Source organism: Adiantum capillus-veneris, chromosome 30 (assembly GCF_014529385.1).
Source record: "Adiantum capillus-veneris isolate H3 chromosome 30, ASM1452938v2, whole genome shotgun sequence".
In the NCBI taxonomy this organism is placed as follows: Eukaryota; Viridiplantae; Streptophyta; class Polypodiopsida; order Polypodiales; family Pteridaceae; genus Adiantum; species Adiantum capillus-veneris.
The window spans coordinates 37,792,869-37,811,827 of record NC_140960.1 but is presented as its reverse complement, the minus strand read 5'-3'; the positions used below and the strand labels follow the sequence as shown (position 1 = coordinate 37,811,827).

Sequence of the window (18,959 nt, the reverse complement as noted above, 5' to 3'; positions counted from 1 at the left end):
GCCTACGGGATGCCCCCCTTACTGATGCACCCGTCACCCATCATGTGACGCATCAGAGGCACTCGTAACCCGGCCCTTTCCACCGAACTTACGGAAACTCCTTCGCGATGTTTACCGTCACCCATCAAATGACACATCAGAGTTGTCCGTTCCTAACGGCAGTTCCTGTAGCTACAATCTTTTTAATAGTTCTTAGTGCACATAATAAAATATCCTAAAAAAGAGATTTAATCATTAAAAATAAGAAAATAGTCCAATTAGCAACAATCCCCCCCCCCCGCCTCGGCCCGTTCGCCCGCCAGTTTGGGTCCTCCTCCTCAGATACTCCCTGCAGTTCGGCACTTTCCACATTTGTTTCAACTCCTTGGAGCAGTGTTGGCGTGCCCAATTGCAGCACCCTTCCGTCATCCCCTCCTTACGCCACAGCAGTAGACACAGATATAGGCTCGAGCTTCGCCACAGAGGGACTCGCCAGAAGCCCCCTCGCCCGACCCCGCTTGCTCTCTCGCCTACAGAGCAAGCGAGCCTTGCCGCAGAGGTAGAGCGATTGCAGGCGACCTCGGTCATCTGCAAGATTCTCGGCACCCGACCTAGCAGAGGAGAGCTGCGAGACCTTCTCCAAGCTTGCCTTCTCACAGAGGTTGAAAAGATTTTGGATGTCCATATTCTCGGACGGGGTTACTATCAAATCGAGTTTGAGTCCTCCGAGATGGCGTCCAAGGTCATAGCTATGAGTCCACTGGCCATCCGAGCATCACGTGCCCACTTTTGACAATGGCGACATGGTTTTGACCCAGCTTCGGATGTTCTAGTAGAGGAGGCAGACATCCCCATCTCAGTCTGCTTTCCGGGTTTACGAAGGGAGTACCTACCACTTCTTTCCAGGATCGGTTCCGCCATTGGGACTGTCCTAGAGACACCTCGCACGACAGCATCAGTAGCTGCCAAGGCGGCTGGCATTCCCTCAGTTCGAGTTTCGATCAAAGATACCCACACGCTCCCGAAGGTTATCCTTTTACCTCGGGTGAGTGGGGGTTGGTTTCGACAGAGTGTGGAGTACTCGGGCCTCCCGAACCAGTGCTTCATTTGCCGATAGATGGGCCATCTAGCGAAGGCATGTCCACGGAGGAGGCCGCGACCTGCACCACAGCCTCAGCCCCAGCCTCCCAAGGCTGGCCCGTAGCCACAGCCAGCAGCACAGCGTACAGATGCAGAGCCACCCTCCGAGCCTGGGGCTCCAGCGGAGGAGGGGTGGCAGCAGGCACATGGCCGCCAACAACAGGGGCCACAACGTCAACCTGGCACTCAGAGTGGCCCTCAGGTACCTACTCAACAGGAGTGGGTTCCCACGGGGAACCGTTTTGGTCCTCTTGAGCAGGAGGAGATCCCTGCGCCAGCCCCCACTTCCGCTTCTCCATCGACAGCCGCTCCCCCCCAGAGTTCCCCCCCTTTGCCTCATCCTCCCCGCCTTCTGCTCCCGTCGCCTCTCCACCTCGCCCCTCTACCTCAGACGCCCCATCCCGCCCCTCTTCTCCTCCACTCTCCCCAGCTCCTTCTCCCCCCCCTCCTGCTCCAGTTCCTCAGTCGGCTCAGGAGACTGGTCCCTCTCCGACGGCTAGGAGATCTCTTGGCAGCGCCTTTGCCGCGAGTCGCCTAGGGAGAGAGGGTCAGCCCTTCTTGCGGCCCCCTCTGCAGATTCAGACATCCTCCCTTGCAACCATCCCTCGTGGGCTAACGAGCATTGACATCCGACGCCGTTGGGACTTCTTCGACTACGGGTTCACTCGTTTTCTCGGTAATTTCGCAGCGAACCATGAGGCAGCCTGTTTCAGGGTCCATGTTTTGTTCCTCGCCGCTAGGGGGACAGAGGCCCTGGACTCAGCAGTTGGTTTCTCCTTCCCCCTCTGTGGTAGGGCCGAGACAGAGTGGTCCCTTGACTCAGTGGTGGGATGGTTGCATACACAGGTCTTAGAGTTCTCTCACCACATGGGAGAACTTGGAGTTACAGATATGCTGCAGACTTTGTGGCCATTGGCCAAGTTTGCGGTGACACCCCCAGACTCAGCAGGATGTAGGCACATTGTGGTGTACTTCTTTACTGATACGCAGTGTTTGCCTTGCTATGTATACATTCATGAGGACTCCTGGACAAAGGAGGTTGCGTTACGCACGGCTCGCTTTGCTTGGGCTTGGGCTAGGCACTCACAGCAGTCACGCCTATCTAGAGGAAGCTCGGATGCGGATTACTCCCCATCCAAGCCTACCTCGAAGATAGCCCGTCTTGTTGCTGCGGCAGCATCTGTTCTCTCTCGCTCCCCATGAGGATTGTCTCATGGAACGTGCAGGGACTAGGTGGGCCCCAGTTTCAGCGACAGCGGGGCCGATTGCGTCAGGAGCTTCAGCGTTGCCTTGTGGGAGGAGAGATTGATCTCCTTATGCTTCAGGAGCACCATCTGTGTGAGAGCCGCATTCGGCGATGTGGTCAGATTTTGCGTGGACGTTATGATACCTTTTGGTCAGCTGCTTTTGGACCTGGAGGCATCCAGGGTGGGGTATGTATGACTATTGCGGACTCATTGCAGCAGGCCATTGTGGGCAGAGGGATTATTGTGCCAGGCAGGGCTCAATGGATTACTATGCAGGTTCAGGGTGGCCTTGTGGGCTTCCTGAACATCTATGCGCCCAATGTGGCGAGTGCTCGTGCAGAGTTTTGGTTACAGATTGTTGAGTCTTTGCCGCAGGCCAATCATTGGTGTATAGGAGGGGACTTCAACATGTTGGAGGACCCTTCTGACACGATTGGTGGCAGCCATGCTACTGTGCATGGAGTCGAGTTGGCAGCTTGGGAGAGGTTTTGTATGACTTTGAGGGTCTCGGATACATGGCAGCACTCCGGTTTTGTGAGGCCCCCAGACAGTCTTGCCTTCTCTAGATCGGACCGCAGAGTGGGAGGAGTGAATCTATCGCGGATAGATCACTTCTACACTAGTGACCACTTCAGTGACTTGGGGGGTTTAGTGGGCATTGGCAGGGACTTCCTTCTCGGACCATGCACCAGTGATCCTCACGGTGGTAGGCAGGCAGAGGATTGGGAGCCACGATGCTTCGCATCCCAGAGAGGGTCTTGTTGGACTCAGCACTCAGAGAGAGGGTAGAGGCTCTCTGGATAGAGGGCTTGGACAACCAGGTCTCACCTGCAGACAGAGTGGCCACAGGCCTAGCTCAGCTTAGCCACTTTTTTCTTCAAGAGTCTCTTCAGAAGTCTCTGGCTCGCAGGGCTACAGCGAGGGAGGCGGAGCAACGTCTCAGACGAGGCATTGCTTCACTACAGAGGATGCAGGAGCAGCATCCAGACAGTCCATGGTTGGAGGAGCAGTTACAGCAGGCGCGACAGGAGCTTGCTAGCACAAAGGAGAGGCGTCATGAGTTTGCCTTTCACCGACAGGCATCTCAGTGGACTCGGGTGGGTGACAAAGTGAGTGGTTCTTTTTTTGAGACAGTGGGACCTCGGCGCTCGCATGCCAAGGTCATTCAGTTGAGGAGGCCCAATGGGTCAGTTGCTTGTGAGCCCGAGGATATGCGTGCAGTTGCTACTGACTTTTACTGTGAGTTACTGTCGGTTGAGCCTCAGTCAGAGCGGCAGGATGCATGCAGGGAGCAGGTTTGGGCACAGATGCCATGTCTTGTGACAGAGGAGATGCGCCAGAGGCTAGAGATGCCACTTCAGCTTGAGGAGCTGCACACAGCTCTGAGGGCCCTCCCTCGTGGTAGCTGTCCAGGTGAGGATGGGTTGACTCCCAGCTTTTTCTTGGAGTACTGGGACTTGCTTGGCCCAGATCTTTGTAGTGCTTTTCAGTACATTTTGCACACAGGAGTGATGCCTGACAGTATGAGTGAGGGCCTGATCTACCTCATTCCCAAGGAGGGTGGCTCCTTGGATGAGATTCGACAGTGGCGCCACATCACCATCCTCAACTCAACCTACAAAATTCTTGCTAAGGATCTGAGTTTGAGGATTCAACCACTTTTAGAGAGCCTTATACATGGGACTCAGACAGGTTTTGTCAAGGAACACAGTATCCTTGACAACATCTTTACTTTCTGGGAGGCTTCTGCCCTGGCACGGCTCCGTGGTGAGGACCTTGTGATTCTTCTTCTCGATTTTGAGAAGGCATACGATCGAGTTGACTGGGACTTTCTAGAGGGCACTCTCCGCAGGATGGGCTTCTCCGATGCTTGGATCAAAGGGGTGTCAGCTTTGTACAGACAGGCTCACAGTCAGGTGCTTTTGGCAGGAGGGAGACGTGAGCGCTTCATGCTCACATGCTCGGTCAAACAGGGTTGTCCTCTTGCCCCCTTTCTCTTTCTGTTCTATGCGAAGGCGATGAGCAGATTTTTGGTGTCACAGCAGGTTGGTCTTCGGGGCTTAGCACTCCCTATTCGGGGAGAGGAGCTACTAGACGCTGAGTTTGCCGATGACTCAGCCTTGTACTTAGATGGCCAGGAGGCCAATCTTCACAGATGTGAGCACGCTCTGGAGACCTTTTGTTGTGCATCGGGCGTACTGATCAACTGGAGAAAGACAGTGGCTTTCTCGGTTGGTAGTGCTCCTGTGCCAGATTGGATGCCAGGAGAGGGTTTCAGGTGGATTCCCCCAGGGACTGCAATTCGGTACTTGGGTTGTCAAGTTGGTTTGGACTTGTCTCCCAAGCAGCAGATTGCTCCTCTTCTCCTGTCCATCAAGAGAAAGCTGTTACATTGGAGCTCAGCACGGCTATCGCAAGCTAGTAGAGTAGTAGTTGCCAACCAAGTGCTGTTGGCGACTATGTGGTACATCACTTCCTGTTGGATCTTCTCCAGTTCTTGTATCAGCCAAGTAGAGAGGCTGATCAGGAACTTCCTTTGGTCAGGACGTGACACTCAGATGGCCCGAGCCAAGGTGGCTTGGTCGGTCATCACGCTTCCTTGTTCTTAGGGAGGGCTTGGGATCATTGATCCAGCACACCACAGCAGAGCCCGTCTAGGGAAGTTCATAGTCAGAGGACTTCTTCCAAGTGAGGAGCCCTGGAAGGAGTTCTTGTTGCAGAGGCTTCGTGCCAGGGTGCCTCAGTCAAGAGGCCCTTGGCAACCTTCGACCAGATGGATCTTTACAAAGATGCGCCGAGTTGGTTTGAGCAGGAGACTGGAGGACCGCTTCGCTGTGAGTTTGCTTCGTTCTTGGGAGCTCTTACGGCGTGGCCTGGAGCAGCGACAGCCGATGTGCACGGAGGAGCACCTACGACAGCCCCTCGTCTGGAACCCCATGGTTAGCACTCAGAGAGGCCACTTGGTTGGTAGTCGACCTCATGTTTCCTGGGGCCCCATGGCAGCAGGTCCAACGCGCTCTCTAGGTGATTGGCTAGAGTTCACAGGTTTGTCAGAGGAGGTGCAGGGTTTCCAGCTGCAGGGCATGAGAGGGGTGCAAAGCATGTGTCAGGACATCTCAAAGTCAGTTCCAACTAAGTGGCTCACGCCTCTCGAGCCAGTAGCACCCCGGTGGATGGGAGCCTTCACACGACTGGAGGTTCTCATTTCAGTCAGGGCCTACTCAAAGACTGTCCCAGCCCTGTTCTTCGAGCTTCACGGTGGGGGACGATTACAGCGAGTTGCAATAGAGGCCCCGCAGGTAGCAGAGTGCTGTTTTCAGAGGATCCAAGTTGTGGGCATCTGTGGGAGGACTTGCGTCATAGACACTGACCCAGCAGCTCTTGAGACTGGACACTAGAGGCTATGGGCTTGGGAGTGTTGTCCACTGGCACGAGTACAGCGGGATCCTGGTGAGTGGCTATGGAGGGACCCCTTCTCTTCTGCAGACCACCTAGGAGTCCCCTTCTTTCAGTACATTGTTCGGCTTGGACGTCATATACTTGCAGCACAGAGAGAGGCCCGCCCCGTTGCAGCACGTCATTGGCAGGAGGAGGGCCTCACAGTCGAGTTCTTGGCAGCCTTTTGGCAGAGGCTGTGGGACTCCAGACAGCCGAGGCGCGTCACTTTGTTTCAGTGGCTGGTTGCACAGAGAGCTACAGCAGTAGGGAGCTGGCTTGTGCATAGTGGTCTCTCGGCCGCATGTGCAGTCTGTGACCAGTTGGTGGAGAGTCAGCGTCATTGTCTTTGGGACTGTCCCTCGGCCCAGCAGGTGTGGCTACGAGTTCTTCGGCTGATGCCTACTCTCTCCGCGGCTAGACAGTACACTTGGGGGGCAGCGGCTTGGTCCACTCTCACGGGCCCGGCACTTCAGTTTAAGCTATCTTCCACCAGCAGGATGATAGTGATACGGGGGGGGCGTCCTACACTCCAGCCTGCTACAGAGCTTACTCCACAGGAGTGGTGCAGTGAGAGAGGAGTGTTGGGAGCTCATCAGTGGCCTGACATTGTGGTTCATCTGGCAGGCCCGCTGTTTCCGCATTTTTGAGGCCCGCTCTGTGCCACCAGCAGAGACTGTTCGTGACTTTTGGCTAGAGCTGATCCATACTCTCAAAGGACAGCTTGAGGGACTACAGGGCAGCGCCGCGAGGCTTTCCTTCGACTCTGGCGCCCTGGGCCTTTCTATACCATTGTCCAGGGTGTGCTCAAACGGCACTACCGACCACCTGTGTGGCTCTTCCCTCCTCCCATCCCTTGATTTAGCCTCATTGTATATATGTTGTTCTTTCATTGGGAGAGTCTCCCCATCATGTTTGTTGTAGCCCTCTCTTGCAGAGGTGGTTGTAGCCCTACGGGCAGCTTTCATTAACTAATAGAAGGATCTTTTTCTCGGAAAAAAAAAAGTATGGTTTGAAATTTGTTTGAAATGGATGGCATCTGTTTTGAATCTGTCTTGGTGATGTCTTGGACCCTTGTGGTTATTTACAGGGGGAGTATTGTTGTTGTTACTCATGGCCCGGACCTGCATGGTTTTTACGAGGAGAGTATTAAGAAGTCTGAGCAGTGGTTACTCTCAGCCATAGTCACAAGGGACGCATTTGGGGACAGGGAACTGGGGACGGGGGACGGGGGACGGGGTTCAAATGAATTTTTAGTGTAAAAAAGAGGGCGGGACGGCAAGTGGGGATGGGAAGCCAAAAAATGGCCGTCCCCTGTGACTATGCTCTCAGCACCTCCAAACTACGCAGGCTGCGGTCTGGGGGGCGTTTGGTTGTAAAAGGCCTCTATATCTCATGGCCCGGACCTTTTTAGGTTATTTCCGGGAGGAGTGATAAGGGAGTCATTGAACAGCTCATGGCCCGGACCTGGATGGTTATTTGCAGCGCCGGGGAGAGTGTTCATCGGCGGCTTTATGTTTCTATGTCTTGTAACATGCATATGTGAGCATTTGTGTTGCATTGTGATGTGCCAACCATTGAATATTTCTAATTGGATGAGATTGCCTGAGTATGTAATTTTACTGCATCAAGACACCCGTGGAAGATCAATGCGGTTTGGGTGTCATGGCTAATTTTACTACGCCGGAATATCAAGAGTTCCAATCTGGACGAATGGAGAAGCTAACTCCTTGATCAAAAGAGCCGAAAGGAGAAGCTAACTCCTTAACAAAAAAAAGAGCAAACTGATTGTCGCTTGGAATGACCCTCGGAAATTTTTGAGCTAACTTGAGTTGTTTTGCAGATATGCTGTAACCGCGGACGATTACTCTCTTTCAAGAAGGGGAGATGTGTAACAGACTTGGACACTCCAAGTCAAGAATCAACCGCGACAGCACCAAATAACCACTTCAAAACAATTCACAGATCACAATAGATTTGCACTGGCCCGGCGGAGTTCCGTGCCTAGAGATATTGGCCCCAAAGACTGGCGCCCCTTTCGGTATTTCTTTTTGTATTAATCAATCATCAAAGTACAAGAGAGCGGTTAGGGTTTCACTCTCAGACTCTGCGTCCAGATGCTCTGAGAAGTGAGGCCCTCACCACTAATTTAAAGGTTACAAGGGATGCCCAAAAGCGGAGCCCCAAAAGCTTTTAAAATCAAAAGCATCGGTTCTCTCTCTCTCTTAGAGAGTCTTTTCTCTTTTTTTTTTTTTAAAAAAAGCAAAAGCAAAATTCGCGTCGCTCATCATTTCCAAAAAAAAATAATAATAATAATAATAATAATCCGCCTCCGCGATTTCCGGAATTTAGGGTTTTTGGCAAAAATTAGGGTTTGCAGGAATTTTAGGGTTTCTGCTGTCCGCCACGTCATCACTTTGTGACATACCCCCCTCTTGAAAGCATTGTAATCGACCGCGATTACGCCTGCAAAACCGACAAAAGCCATAAACCGTCTTAGCAGACACTGACTGTTAGTACCTACGTACTAGGAACGCACATCTAGCACATGTACAAAATCGACAGTCACATCACACGACATCACAGGACATCACACGACATCACAGGACATCACATGACATTCAACATTCATTCGGATCTTAGACCATGATTTATCGGCAATGTAGCTAGCAATCACATCTAGGTCCAATCGGGACCTCATCGATGTCCGATTGACTAACCCCTATTGCAACCATGTCTATTCGAGATCAAGTAGACCAAAATGCTGCAGTCATTTCGTCTATCCGTTCCTGCACTCACAAGAAGTCAAGAACAAATCAGTATCATAATCAGGAATTCCATTTCATAAAGTCATCCAGCAGAATACTATCAGCTCTCAGTATCCCTGAAGCTCAAAGAGACATCAGTGACTTTAGTATCAAAATCGAGGCATCTGTTGACAAAGGAGTGGAGTAACTCCCCTCTTGTGCATCCCACTGCACCAGATCTTCGGCCAAGCTGAATTCTGGGTTCCATTTGGAGTAGACTATGCTAAACTAAAAGCATCGAGGTAAAGTTTCACAATCTGAGGAGTATCTGCTAGGTCCTCCTCCTCCATCCACTTCGCATCAAGTGCAGGATAATTCTTGAACTTAACCAAGAACCGCCTTCGGACTTTACCCTTATTCTTCGTATCCTTATGTGCCAAAATCTGTTCAGGAACAAGGATCTCCTCGTTTTCTTCCACTTCGGGTTGCTCATCAGGCTCCCCATCATCAGGCACATCACCTTTAAAAGGTTTCAAGAGATTCACATGAAATGCATTGTGAATCCTCCAAGTATCTGGCAGTTTCAGTCGGAAGGAGACTTCATTTATCTTTTCAATAATCTGGAAAGGGCCGTAGTATCGCATACTAAGCTTTGGAAAAAGCCTCTCCTTTCCCTTGTTCTTTCGTAGGCGTGCCTTCTCAAAACGTAAGAGCACCCAATCATCCTCCTTCAATTTCATGTCGCGACGATGGTGATCCGCTGCCTTTTTCTGTCGTTCTTGAGACTTCTGCAAAGTCTCGCGAACCTTGGCAAAAGCCGTATCCAGATCTCGCGTATATTCATCCGCTTCAAAGATCTTATCTTTCGTGCTCAGGAAGGGTGGAACCTTTGCAGCACCTTCAACAATCTCAAATGGAGCCTTCCCTGTCGACGAGTGTATCGTGTTATTGTAGGCAAATTCCACCAAAGGTAGATATCTTTCCCATTGAGTCTTCTGATCTGAGATATAAGACTTCAATAAATCTAGAACCACTGAATTGGCAATCTCGGATTGCCCATCAGTCTGCGGGTGGAACGATGACGAGAACTGCAACCGCGTGCCAATGTTCTCCCAAATTGCCTTCCAAAACAAACTCGTAAATCTGGGGTCTCTGTCGGAGACAATTGTCTCAGGCATGCCATGTAATCTGAAAATCTCGGCCACAAACAATCTCGCTAAGTGATCCGGCTTGACTGTTTTCTTCACTGGAATGAAATGAGCCTGTTTGCTAAATCTGTCAATAACAGTCCAGATACCATCGTGACCACTCTGTGTTCTCGGGAGATCAAAAATGAAATCCATTGCTATACTTTCCCAGGGGCGGGTAGGTATGGGTAAAGGCTGTAACAATCCCTGTGCTTTATGCCTGTCAAACTTGACCTTCTGGCATACCAAGCAACTGCGCACAAACTCTTCCACATCTTTCTTGAGTCTCGGCCAAAAGAAATATCTCTCTACCCCTTTCATGGTGGTAGCAATGCCGCGGTGACCCGTAAAAGGTGGACAATGGCATTCAGTCATAACCTTTTCCCTCAACGGTTGTGTAACGCACAACATAGTCTTTTTCATCAAGTAGCCTTCCCGAAGGGAGTATCCAGCTACTATCTCCCCATCCCGTATCCGTGTGAAAATATCTGCAAAATCTGTATCTGCGGCATACTGATCGACCATATCCTCGAAGCTCCTATGATGTATCGCGGAAATAGCCAGAACCAACAGTTTCCGAGACAAAGCATCTGCCACCACATTCTTCTGTCCCTGCACATGGACAATCTGGAAGTGGAACTGTGACAAGATGTTCGCCAACCGCATCTGTTTTTCCGAAAGCTGCTTCTGTGACAAGAAGTAGCGCAAACTCTGATGGTCTGTAAAGACAGTAAAATCCGCTCCGAGTAGGTAATGCCGCCACTGAGTAAGATCTGTGCTGTCATCTCCGGCCTAGAGAACAAACGGCTCTCGTAAGCTATGACATGGCCTTCTTGCATCAAGACCGCACCCAGACTACGACCACAAGCATCACAAAATACTTCAAATGACTTCTGCAAGTCCGGCAAAGTCAAAATAGGTCCCGTAGTCAATTTCTCTTTCAACGTCTGAAAGGCAGTCACCTCTGGGGGTCCCCACGAAAAAGGTACTCCTTTCTGTGTCAAGATATGCAAAGGGGAAGCAACCTCTGCAAACTTTCGTATGAACCGCCTGTAGTACGAACACAGTCCCAAGAAGCTTTTAACTTCATGGACATTCTTCAAGCCGGGCCAATTACGGATAGTCTCTATCTTGGCCGGATCCATTTGCACTCCTGCGGCTGACACAATGTGTCCCAAAAAGTGTATCTCTGGTAGGAAAAATTCACTTTTCTTTGCATTAATCACTAACTTGTGATCTCGTAATGCCTGAAAGACCTGAAGCAGATGATCTCTGTGTTCTGCCTCATTCTTGGAGAAAACAATGATGTCGTCAAAGAAAGTGCCAACAAATAGCCTGTACTCTCGAAAAATCCTATCCATCATCCGGTTAAATGTCGCAGAAGCATTGGTTAAGCCAAAAGGCATCACCAAAAACTCAAATAACCCAAAAGTCGTCCGAAAAGCTGTCTTGTAGACGTCTCCCGGTGCTATTCTGAGCTGATGATATCCACTCTTCAAGTCAATCCTGCTAAAGCATGAAGATCCTTGTAACCTGTCGAGTATATCATCGATCCTAGGAATCGGAAATCTGTTCTTGATGGTGATTTTGTTGAGAGCTCTATAATCGATGCACATTCTCCAAGATCCGTCTTTCTTCAAAACCAACAATACTGGAGAGCAATACGGCGAAGTACTAGGCTGGACAAGACCCTTTTCCAAGAGGTCTTTCACTTGGTTCATAATCTCTTCATTCTGTGCTCGGCTCACACGGTAGGGTGGCCGGTTCGGTGGTGTACTACCAGGTATCAGATCAATGGTTTGATCTTCAGGACGAGCAGGTGGTAACTCTCCTGGCAGGCCTTCTGAGAAGCAATCGGCGTGAGAGTGTAGAAAATCTTGGCGTTCTTTATCAAGTTTAGACATATTTGTCCTATCATCATCACTCAACTCTTTCATAAAGATCGAGTAAACAAACAGACTGGATTTCATTAATTTTGAAATGGCCGAAGCCGATATAATAGGGACAGACTCGCCCTTCAGTTTAATATCAAGTACAATTGTTCTGCCCTTTTCTGTAGTCAAAGTCGCTTTTCTCGCCCGATAATCGACCACGGCGTTGTTCTTGTGGTACCAGGGAATCCCTAAGAGAACATCACAACCCTCCAAAGGCATTATGAAGAAGTCCTCATGCCCCAAATAACCCTGACAATGCAACCGAAGTTTGCCAATGACAGGTGTAATGGCTACGTCCCTGCCGGGTGCCGCTAGAACTGCCTCTGCAAGTGGTCCCATCCGATCGGGAGTAATCTCGAGCCGCGCCACCAATTCCGGTGAAATGAAGTTGGCCTTGGCTCCTCCATCAAAGAAAATCAGGGCCTCTTGATCTTTCACTTTGCCCCAAGCTCGGCAAAGTTCTGTACTCTCATCCATGGTGTCGGGATCAATACCCACACAATCTGGAACCAGTCCTGTTTTCATCTTGCCTTTTCGTACACGGTCCTCAGCTGCTCTCGAACTCTCAGGCCTTTCGTCGTCCTTGTCATTCTGTTCTTTCTGTGCCTTTTTAGGGCACTTCGCGGAGATATGTCCAGTTTCCCCGCATCCAAAGCACTTCCCCTCCTTGATGTAGCGAGTCCGCTCCTGAGGAGTAAGTCGGGGTCGTGCATCTTTTTCTCTGGGTTGCTCTTTCTTTTTCTACTTTCATTCCCAGAAGTCTGTCCGGTTCGTTGTGTCGTGACCTCATCTGTGGGGTAGGTCAGACTGCCAGAGTGAATTGCAAAGCCCCGCTTCGCATGACTCATCAACTCCTGAATAGAAGCTGACTTCTGTTCCAAGCAGTGGTCTCGGATCTCTGTAGGTAGACCCAATGTAAACCGCTCAATCTGTTCTCTGAACGAGATCTTCTTGAATGAAGAGGCAGGTAGAAAAGAGTTCCAAAATCTTTCAAAGTAAGAATTCACTGTATCGCTCTTGGTCATCCGGAGATGGTTCCAAGCAGCTCATATATCTCGCTCAAACTCTTGAGTCAACCAAGAAGAAATAAAAAGCCTCTTGAATTTCAGCCATGTAATTGGCACAGTCTTGCTTAATAGAAGCGTGGACCACCAAGTGCGAGCATTCCCCTTAAAATAAGAGGAAGCTCTCCGAATCTTGGAGTGCTCTGAATAGCTTCCTCCCGCGAAAGCGATGTCAAACTGCTGAATAAAAGACAAAGCCTTCGAAGCATCTGAGTATCCCGAAAAAGTATCAAACTTAAGTGCTTGGCCACCTTCCTTAAACTCTCGGACTTTCTTGCTTTTATCTTCGAGAAAGTCATACTGGTTGGCTTTGTAAAAATTCCTCTTGTTTGCATAAAAGTTTCCGTTGTCAGAGTCTGAACTGTCCGTAGACGAGTCCTCTGTAGAAGTGTCACTCACTGGGCGAGACCTAGATTTCCTTGCCTTTTTCTTGCCCTTTCCGAAGCGTTGTTTCTTGCTTCTCTTTTTGCTTTTCCTGTCTTCTTCGCTCGAGTCTGAAGAGCTAGAAGAACTGTCAGAAGAAGAAGAAGAACTGGGTACTCCTTCAAATCGAACACGCTTCTTCCGTTTCTTTGCCTTGTCAAATGTCAATCGACGACCCAAACATCCCTGGAAGTCAGTGCCTTTCTTCTGCTTTTTGCCGTGCTTTTTGCCTTTCTTTTGCACGTCGAAAAGCTGAGCAATCCGTGCATCAACCACGTTCTCCAGTTCCTTCTCCGTATATGTCTTGGAGGCAGAAGGTTTCTTGAGAGCGGGTTTCGGGAGTGGTGTTGTGGTTCTCTGCCACTCCCTCTGTACCTCTTTCAAAGAGGTCTGGTTCATATATTTTGCCATCTTCGGGTCCTTGGCAAAATTGAGCATCATCTTTGTTGCATCGCCAATCAATTGACGACGCTCCATCTCTCTTTGCTCCGCCTGAGTAGGCCGAGGCGGGCCATACTCTCTGTCTGAATCTTCGTTGTGATCCCAGCCCGCATCTCCAGATGCAGAGGGAGTCGACTGATCATTGCCTGAAGCCATAGGTGCCGCGGAAAAAAAATTCGGGGATCGGATTTCCCGTAGAAGAGAAATCGGCCGTGCTCTGATACCACTGTAACAGACTTGGACACTCCAAGTCAAGAATCAACTGCGACAGCACCAAATAACCACTTCAAAACAATTCACAGATCACAATAGATTTGCACTGGCCCGGCGGAGTTCCGTGCCTAGAGATATTGGCCCCAAAGACTGGCGCCCCTTTCGGTATTTCTTTTTGTATTAATCAATCATCAAAGTACAAGAGAGCGGTTGGGGTTTCACTCTCAGACTCTGCGTCCAGATGCTCTGAGAAGTGAGGCCCTCACCACTAATTTAAGGTTACAAGGGATGCCCAAAAGCAGAGCCCCAAAAGCTTTTAAAATCAAAAGCATCAGTTCTCTCTCTCTCTTAGAGAATCTTTTCTCTTTTTTTTATAAAAAAAAAGCAAAAGCAAAATTCGCGTCGCTCATCATTTCCAAAAAGAAAAAAAAATTATTTTTTTTTTTTAATAATCCGCCTCCGCGATTTCCGGAATTTAGGGTTTTTGGCAAAAATTAGGGTTTGCAGGAATTTTAGGGTTTTTGACAGAAATTAGGGTTTCTGCTGTCCGCCACGTCATCACTTTGTGACAAGATGTCACAAACTGTTGACGTACCAAAGCCTAAAGAATGGAGCCAACTTGCAGATGCTCGCCGAGGGGCCTAAACCCTAAGAAGAACAAGTAAAAGACGAAGTCCTACCAACTTATGGGGACCCCGTTCGATGGGGCCCCAAGTGACATAAAGGAAATAAAGCAACACACACACACAAGAAATTGCCTAGCTGCTGATGATGTGGCAGATTTCCGAAAATTACGTTGGCTAATGACGTGGCAAGCTATACGGATTTCCGCGTTTTGCGCTGGCTGATGACGTGGCAGGCTATACGGATTTCCGTAAATTAGACTGGCAGCTTTTTGGCATTGCTTTTGGATCAGAAGCTTTTGAGTTTTGAAGGCTTTTCACTGTAAGCTTTTCAGACCAAGGGCCTTTAAATATGAGGTTAGGGCTCATTCTTTGGCATGCTTCCTGGAGAAGGTGCAGAGTCTAGAGTACTAGCTTGTACTACATTGATGCAATATAAAGAAATACCGAAAGGGGCGCCAAGGTTTGGGGCCAATACTCTCTGGAGTGGAATTCCGCCACTCCGTGTCGCTTGTCGTCTCTCTCTCTCTCAGTTCAATTGTTAATGAAGTGCTAAAAGTCTGTTCAGTCTGTTCTTTTCTATTGGCACGTGGTGCCCGTCTTGTGACATAGCTTGTCCACATGCACATAGGGTTAGATGTGCACGTGACACCAAACCTTTGTACATGAATTTTTACGTGGTCACTCCCAAGACTCGAAGCACTATGTACACATATATACATGAGGCTAGTTAGCAAGCTTTTTGGCATGATCCACTCGCTTTATGCTCATCCAAAGAATGCCTGACAACGCAATCAAGTTCATCTTCAATAAACATCCTTGGTACAGGAGGTTTCTTGAGGGCTAAGTTTAGTGAGGAATCAATGGCTTTCTGCCATTGAGTATGCACTTCATCGATCAGGTGTTGGGTCAAAAATTTGGCATATTGTGGATCCTTCGCAACCTGGAGCATCTACTTTGCATAATCATCAACCTACTACTGACATTGCATCTCCATTAGTTGATACTCCATAGGCAAAGGTGGCCCGTATTCTTTATCTGCTGATCCATTCGAATTTTCCGTGCTGCCTCCCGTTCCAGAAGTGCCAAGAGGGTTCGTCTGATTCTTGCAAGAACGTCACCAGAATCCATGTGTGTCGCGGAAAAAGAATTTCTTGGTAGCAAAGAAATCAATTGAGCTCTAATACCACTGTAACAGACTTGGGCACCCACACGAGAGAATTACTTTAAAATACTTCACACTTAAATCACACTTCAATTGAGTCGACATGGCCCGGCATAGTTCCGTGCCCAGAGAGAATCGAGATTGGCCCCAAAGAACGACGCCCCTCTTCGTGTTTCTTTAGTTTTTTCGTGTTTTTTGAGCTTTTTTTTAAATATTAATGCTTGAGCAAAGTACAATTTCCCACGGGTCCTCTCTGCTCAAAGGCTCGTCGGTACAACTGAGCCAGAGAGTGATCCGAGAATCTTATTTAAAGGCCCTTCGCCATGGAAAAGCAGTTACATGAAAAACCTTCAAACTCAAAAGCAATTTCCCCAAAAGTTAGGCTGGTTTTTCAGCCAGCACAATTTACGAAAATTGGTACGCCGCCACGTCAACACTGTCAGTGCAAATCCTGGGCGTTCGTACAGCCAACCAACGTAATTTTTGGTGGGTCCGTACAGCCTAGCCTGCCAGCTTCTGTTAAATCCCTAGTGTCCCTAGGGCCCTGTTGGCAGATACCCATAAGTTGGGACAACTTATAAGTTTGGGTTTAGTCCATTTGGCATGCCATACCATCAATTTGTGACACTATGCACGGACAAAGTTCTCAAGGAAGACGTCAATTTGTTTGGCTCAAGATTGTGAAGCCAAAAGCAAATGCAAGAGTTCGCTAGAGGACAAAGACAAAGACAAGCTTGACAAGGACGACAGTACTAGTATTCCATTAGCTGCCTCGATACCCACAAGGTACGACAACCGTTGTCATAAATGTGACACGACGCTTTGTTTGGTTAAGGAGTTTGAAGCCAAACGCAAAGGCGGGAACTTACAAAGAGACAAAGGCAAAGGCAACCTAAACAGAGACAACGGTGATAAAGATTTGACAAAGGCCATAGTGGCCACAACACCAGATTTCTAGTCATGAGGGCTAGCTTCAGCCAGAGAGAGGCTTGTGAGTGGCAAAGAGGGGCAAGCAGTACTCCCTATAAATAATTTCAACTAGAGTTCAAATTATCGGTATTTGAACTCGTGGGTCGAATTTCAAGGCACATGCATCTGGCAGGGAACCAATCATACATATCTAAAACACTATGGATGTGCACACCAATCCATTGTTGTTGCCGGATTATGGACACGATGTGTTCTAAAGTTCTTATCTTGGAGTATTTTGGATGTGATGTGTTCAAAAATGGATATTCTTAGATGTAGTGTGGTCTACAATTAAAATTTTTTAAAGGCAACTGATGCTCAAGATGGAATTCTTCTAAGGTAAAAATTTAAAAGTTAATGGTAGCATAATCGAAGTGTATCCAGTATCCTGGCCGGTGCTGGTGTGTCCATGGTAACTTCTTCATCGACTTGGTCTCACTATTTATGTCCACTATGAGCTGCGGAGAGGGTGTTAAAGTTATGGCATCTCAAGTGAACTACCCAATGTAACCCCAATAATTATTTTGGCTTTAGATATTTGTTTTACTTATTTGACAAAGTCTGGGTAGGGCAATTTGCTAAGGTGACTATATAAGTACACCTTGCCCCCATTGTATAATCATTAATTCATTGCCAACGTTGGTTGGTTCACCACTCACTCACTCTCTCTCTCTCTCTCTCTCTCTCTCTCTCTCTCTCTCTCGTATTCTCCCCGTTGCATCTACGCTTCCACATCATCGACTTTGACAGGGACATGTTGGATACCAACCGTTCTATTCAACTCGAGTCGTTCATGCATGAGTATGCATCCACGAGCCGAGGCCCTTATAAGAACAATGTAAATATATCTTTCAAAGAGAGAATCTTTTTTAATAATTTCAAATTCTGCTCTGCTATGTCAATTGTCCTAGCCTCTCTGCACTGATCTTCCTTCTCTCGCTTAGGAGCTACCAAGCTAAACCAACCCTACTAACCTAAGCCAACCCTGGTGCCCTATTAATTAGTCTCTACAGTCTGGGAAGTGTGATTTCTTCGTTTTGTTCCCGATCTTTACGGTTTGTATGTTTGAGCGGATCGTTTTCCGGTAGGTGAACACACACACACACAGTGCACACACGCAACGCTGGAGGTGAGTGAGGAAGAGAGACCGCCAATCTACCGCTAGTGCTCAATGATACACTCTCTATGAAAAATTATTGTCCCCCCTATGTAAAGGGAGGGGGGCTCAGGTGGCTGCCCAACTCCCCTTGATAAGCCCCATGACCCAATAAATGGGTGAGAAAGGAATGTAATATGTCAAAATGCCCAAATTCAAGAAAAAACAGCCCAAAAAGCCTTGCTTGCACACTAGATCAGGTACCTAAACATCATCCCTCACTCCGAAAAACCTGCCCCTAGCACATAGGGGAGCAATCAGAGAGGTGAAAATTTCCAACAAATTCATAGCATGGTTTTCTCCCTTTAGGAGTAATTGTGTCCAAGGAAGCATACTCAAGGAGTCCTAATCGTTCATCATGTTACAAGAGTTCACGACAAAGAGCAATTTCATTCTCCTTGTGCAGATGACATCCAGGCTCCTAGTTGGACTCAGTCAAATAAGGACATCGCGGCACAGGATATACAAAAAGATGAAGACTTTCAACATAGACTCTGCAAAGAGGTGAAAGACATCGTAAATTGATATCCCGCTTTGGTCGTACTACAGGTGCAAACTGAAGCCTCTCTCTCTCTCTCTATCTCTCTCTCTCATGTTGAATACACAGGCTTACCAGAATGACTTCGGCTCATCGTTGCCACTGCGACTGTTTCTCCATGAGGTTGCGCGATCTTAAAGTCCCTTTAACGAGAATATTCTATGTTAATTGGGCCAAAGGAATAATAAATGTAGAAGCCCGCTCCCCCATAGGTCTAAAGGTGCCCCATATCATTACTCCATATCCTAGTGCCCTTGAGCTTCAGTTTTGCTTGGGAGTGCTTCAACCACCTAACCTTGCATTGGTACAGGTAGCGGTCACTATGGGGCATGGGCTTAGTTAGTCGGAGTAGTAAGGTGGGTGCATAAAGGAAGAACTTCGTGAAAATAGAGTCTTCTCATTGGGTGAAGTTGGACCAAGAGAGGAGGGAATGGCCAAGGCGGAGGGGCTTGCGATGGTAGATTGATAGAACCATAGGCATATTTGCAGACATAGCCTTGAGCATCCTCTGATGGGGTTATGGGGCCTCTACATTTATTCCTTGGGCCCTTCATTTGCTATGGGATCCCCCCAATTACAAGGCCGTTTAGTGGGCTTATGGGGGGGAGCCCTCTAATCCCATCAAAGGCCACTCAAGGATGTGTTCGCCACCAATTGTGGTACCATCAATCAGTTGTTATCGTGAGGCTTTGTATTAG

The 18,959-nt window shown here is 48.6% G+C and overlaps 1 protein-coding gene across 1 annotated transcript in view; it reads right to left on the bottom strand.

Moving 5' to 3' along the window:
• The window catches only part of LOC147417819 (uncharacterized), a 51,481-nt gene extending 32,975 nt beyond the window's left edge, over nucleotides 1-18,506 (bottom strand). The window contains exon 1 of the mRNA XM_086506831.1: nucleotides 18,337-18,506. Within this exon, the coding sequence (XP_086362957.1) occupies nucleotides 18,337-18,355 (19 nt within the window). The 5' untranslated portion in view covers nucleotides 18,356-18,506. The remainder of the gene's footprint in view (nucleotides 1-18,336) is intronic.
• Between the last annotated feature and the right edge of the window lie 453 nt (nucleotides 18,507-18,959).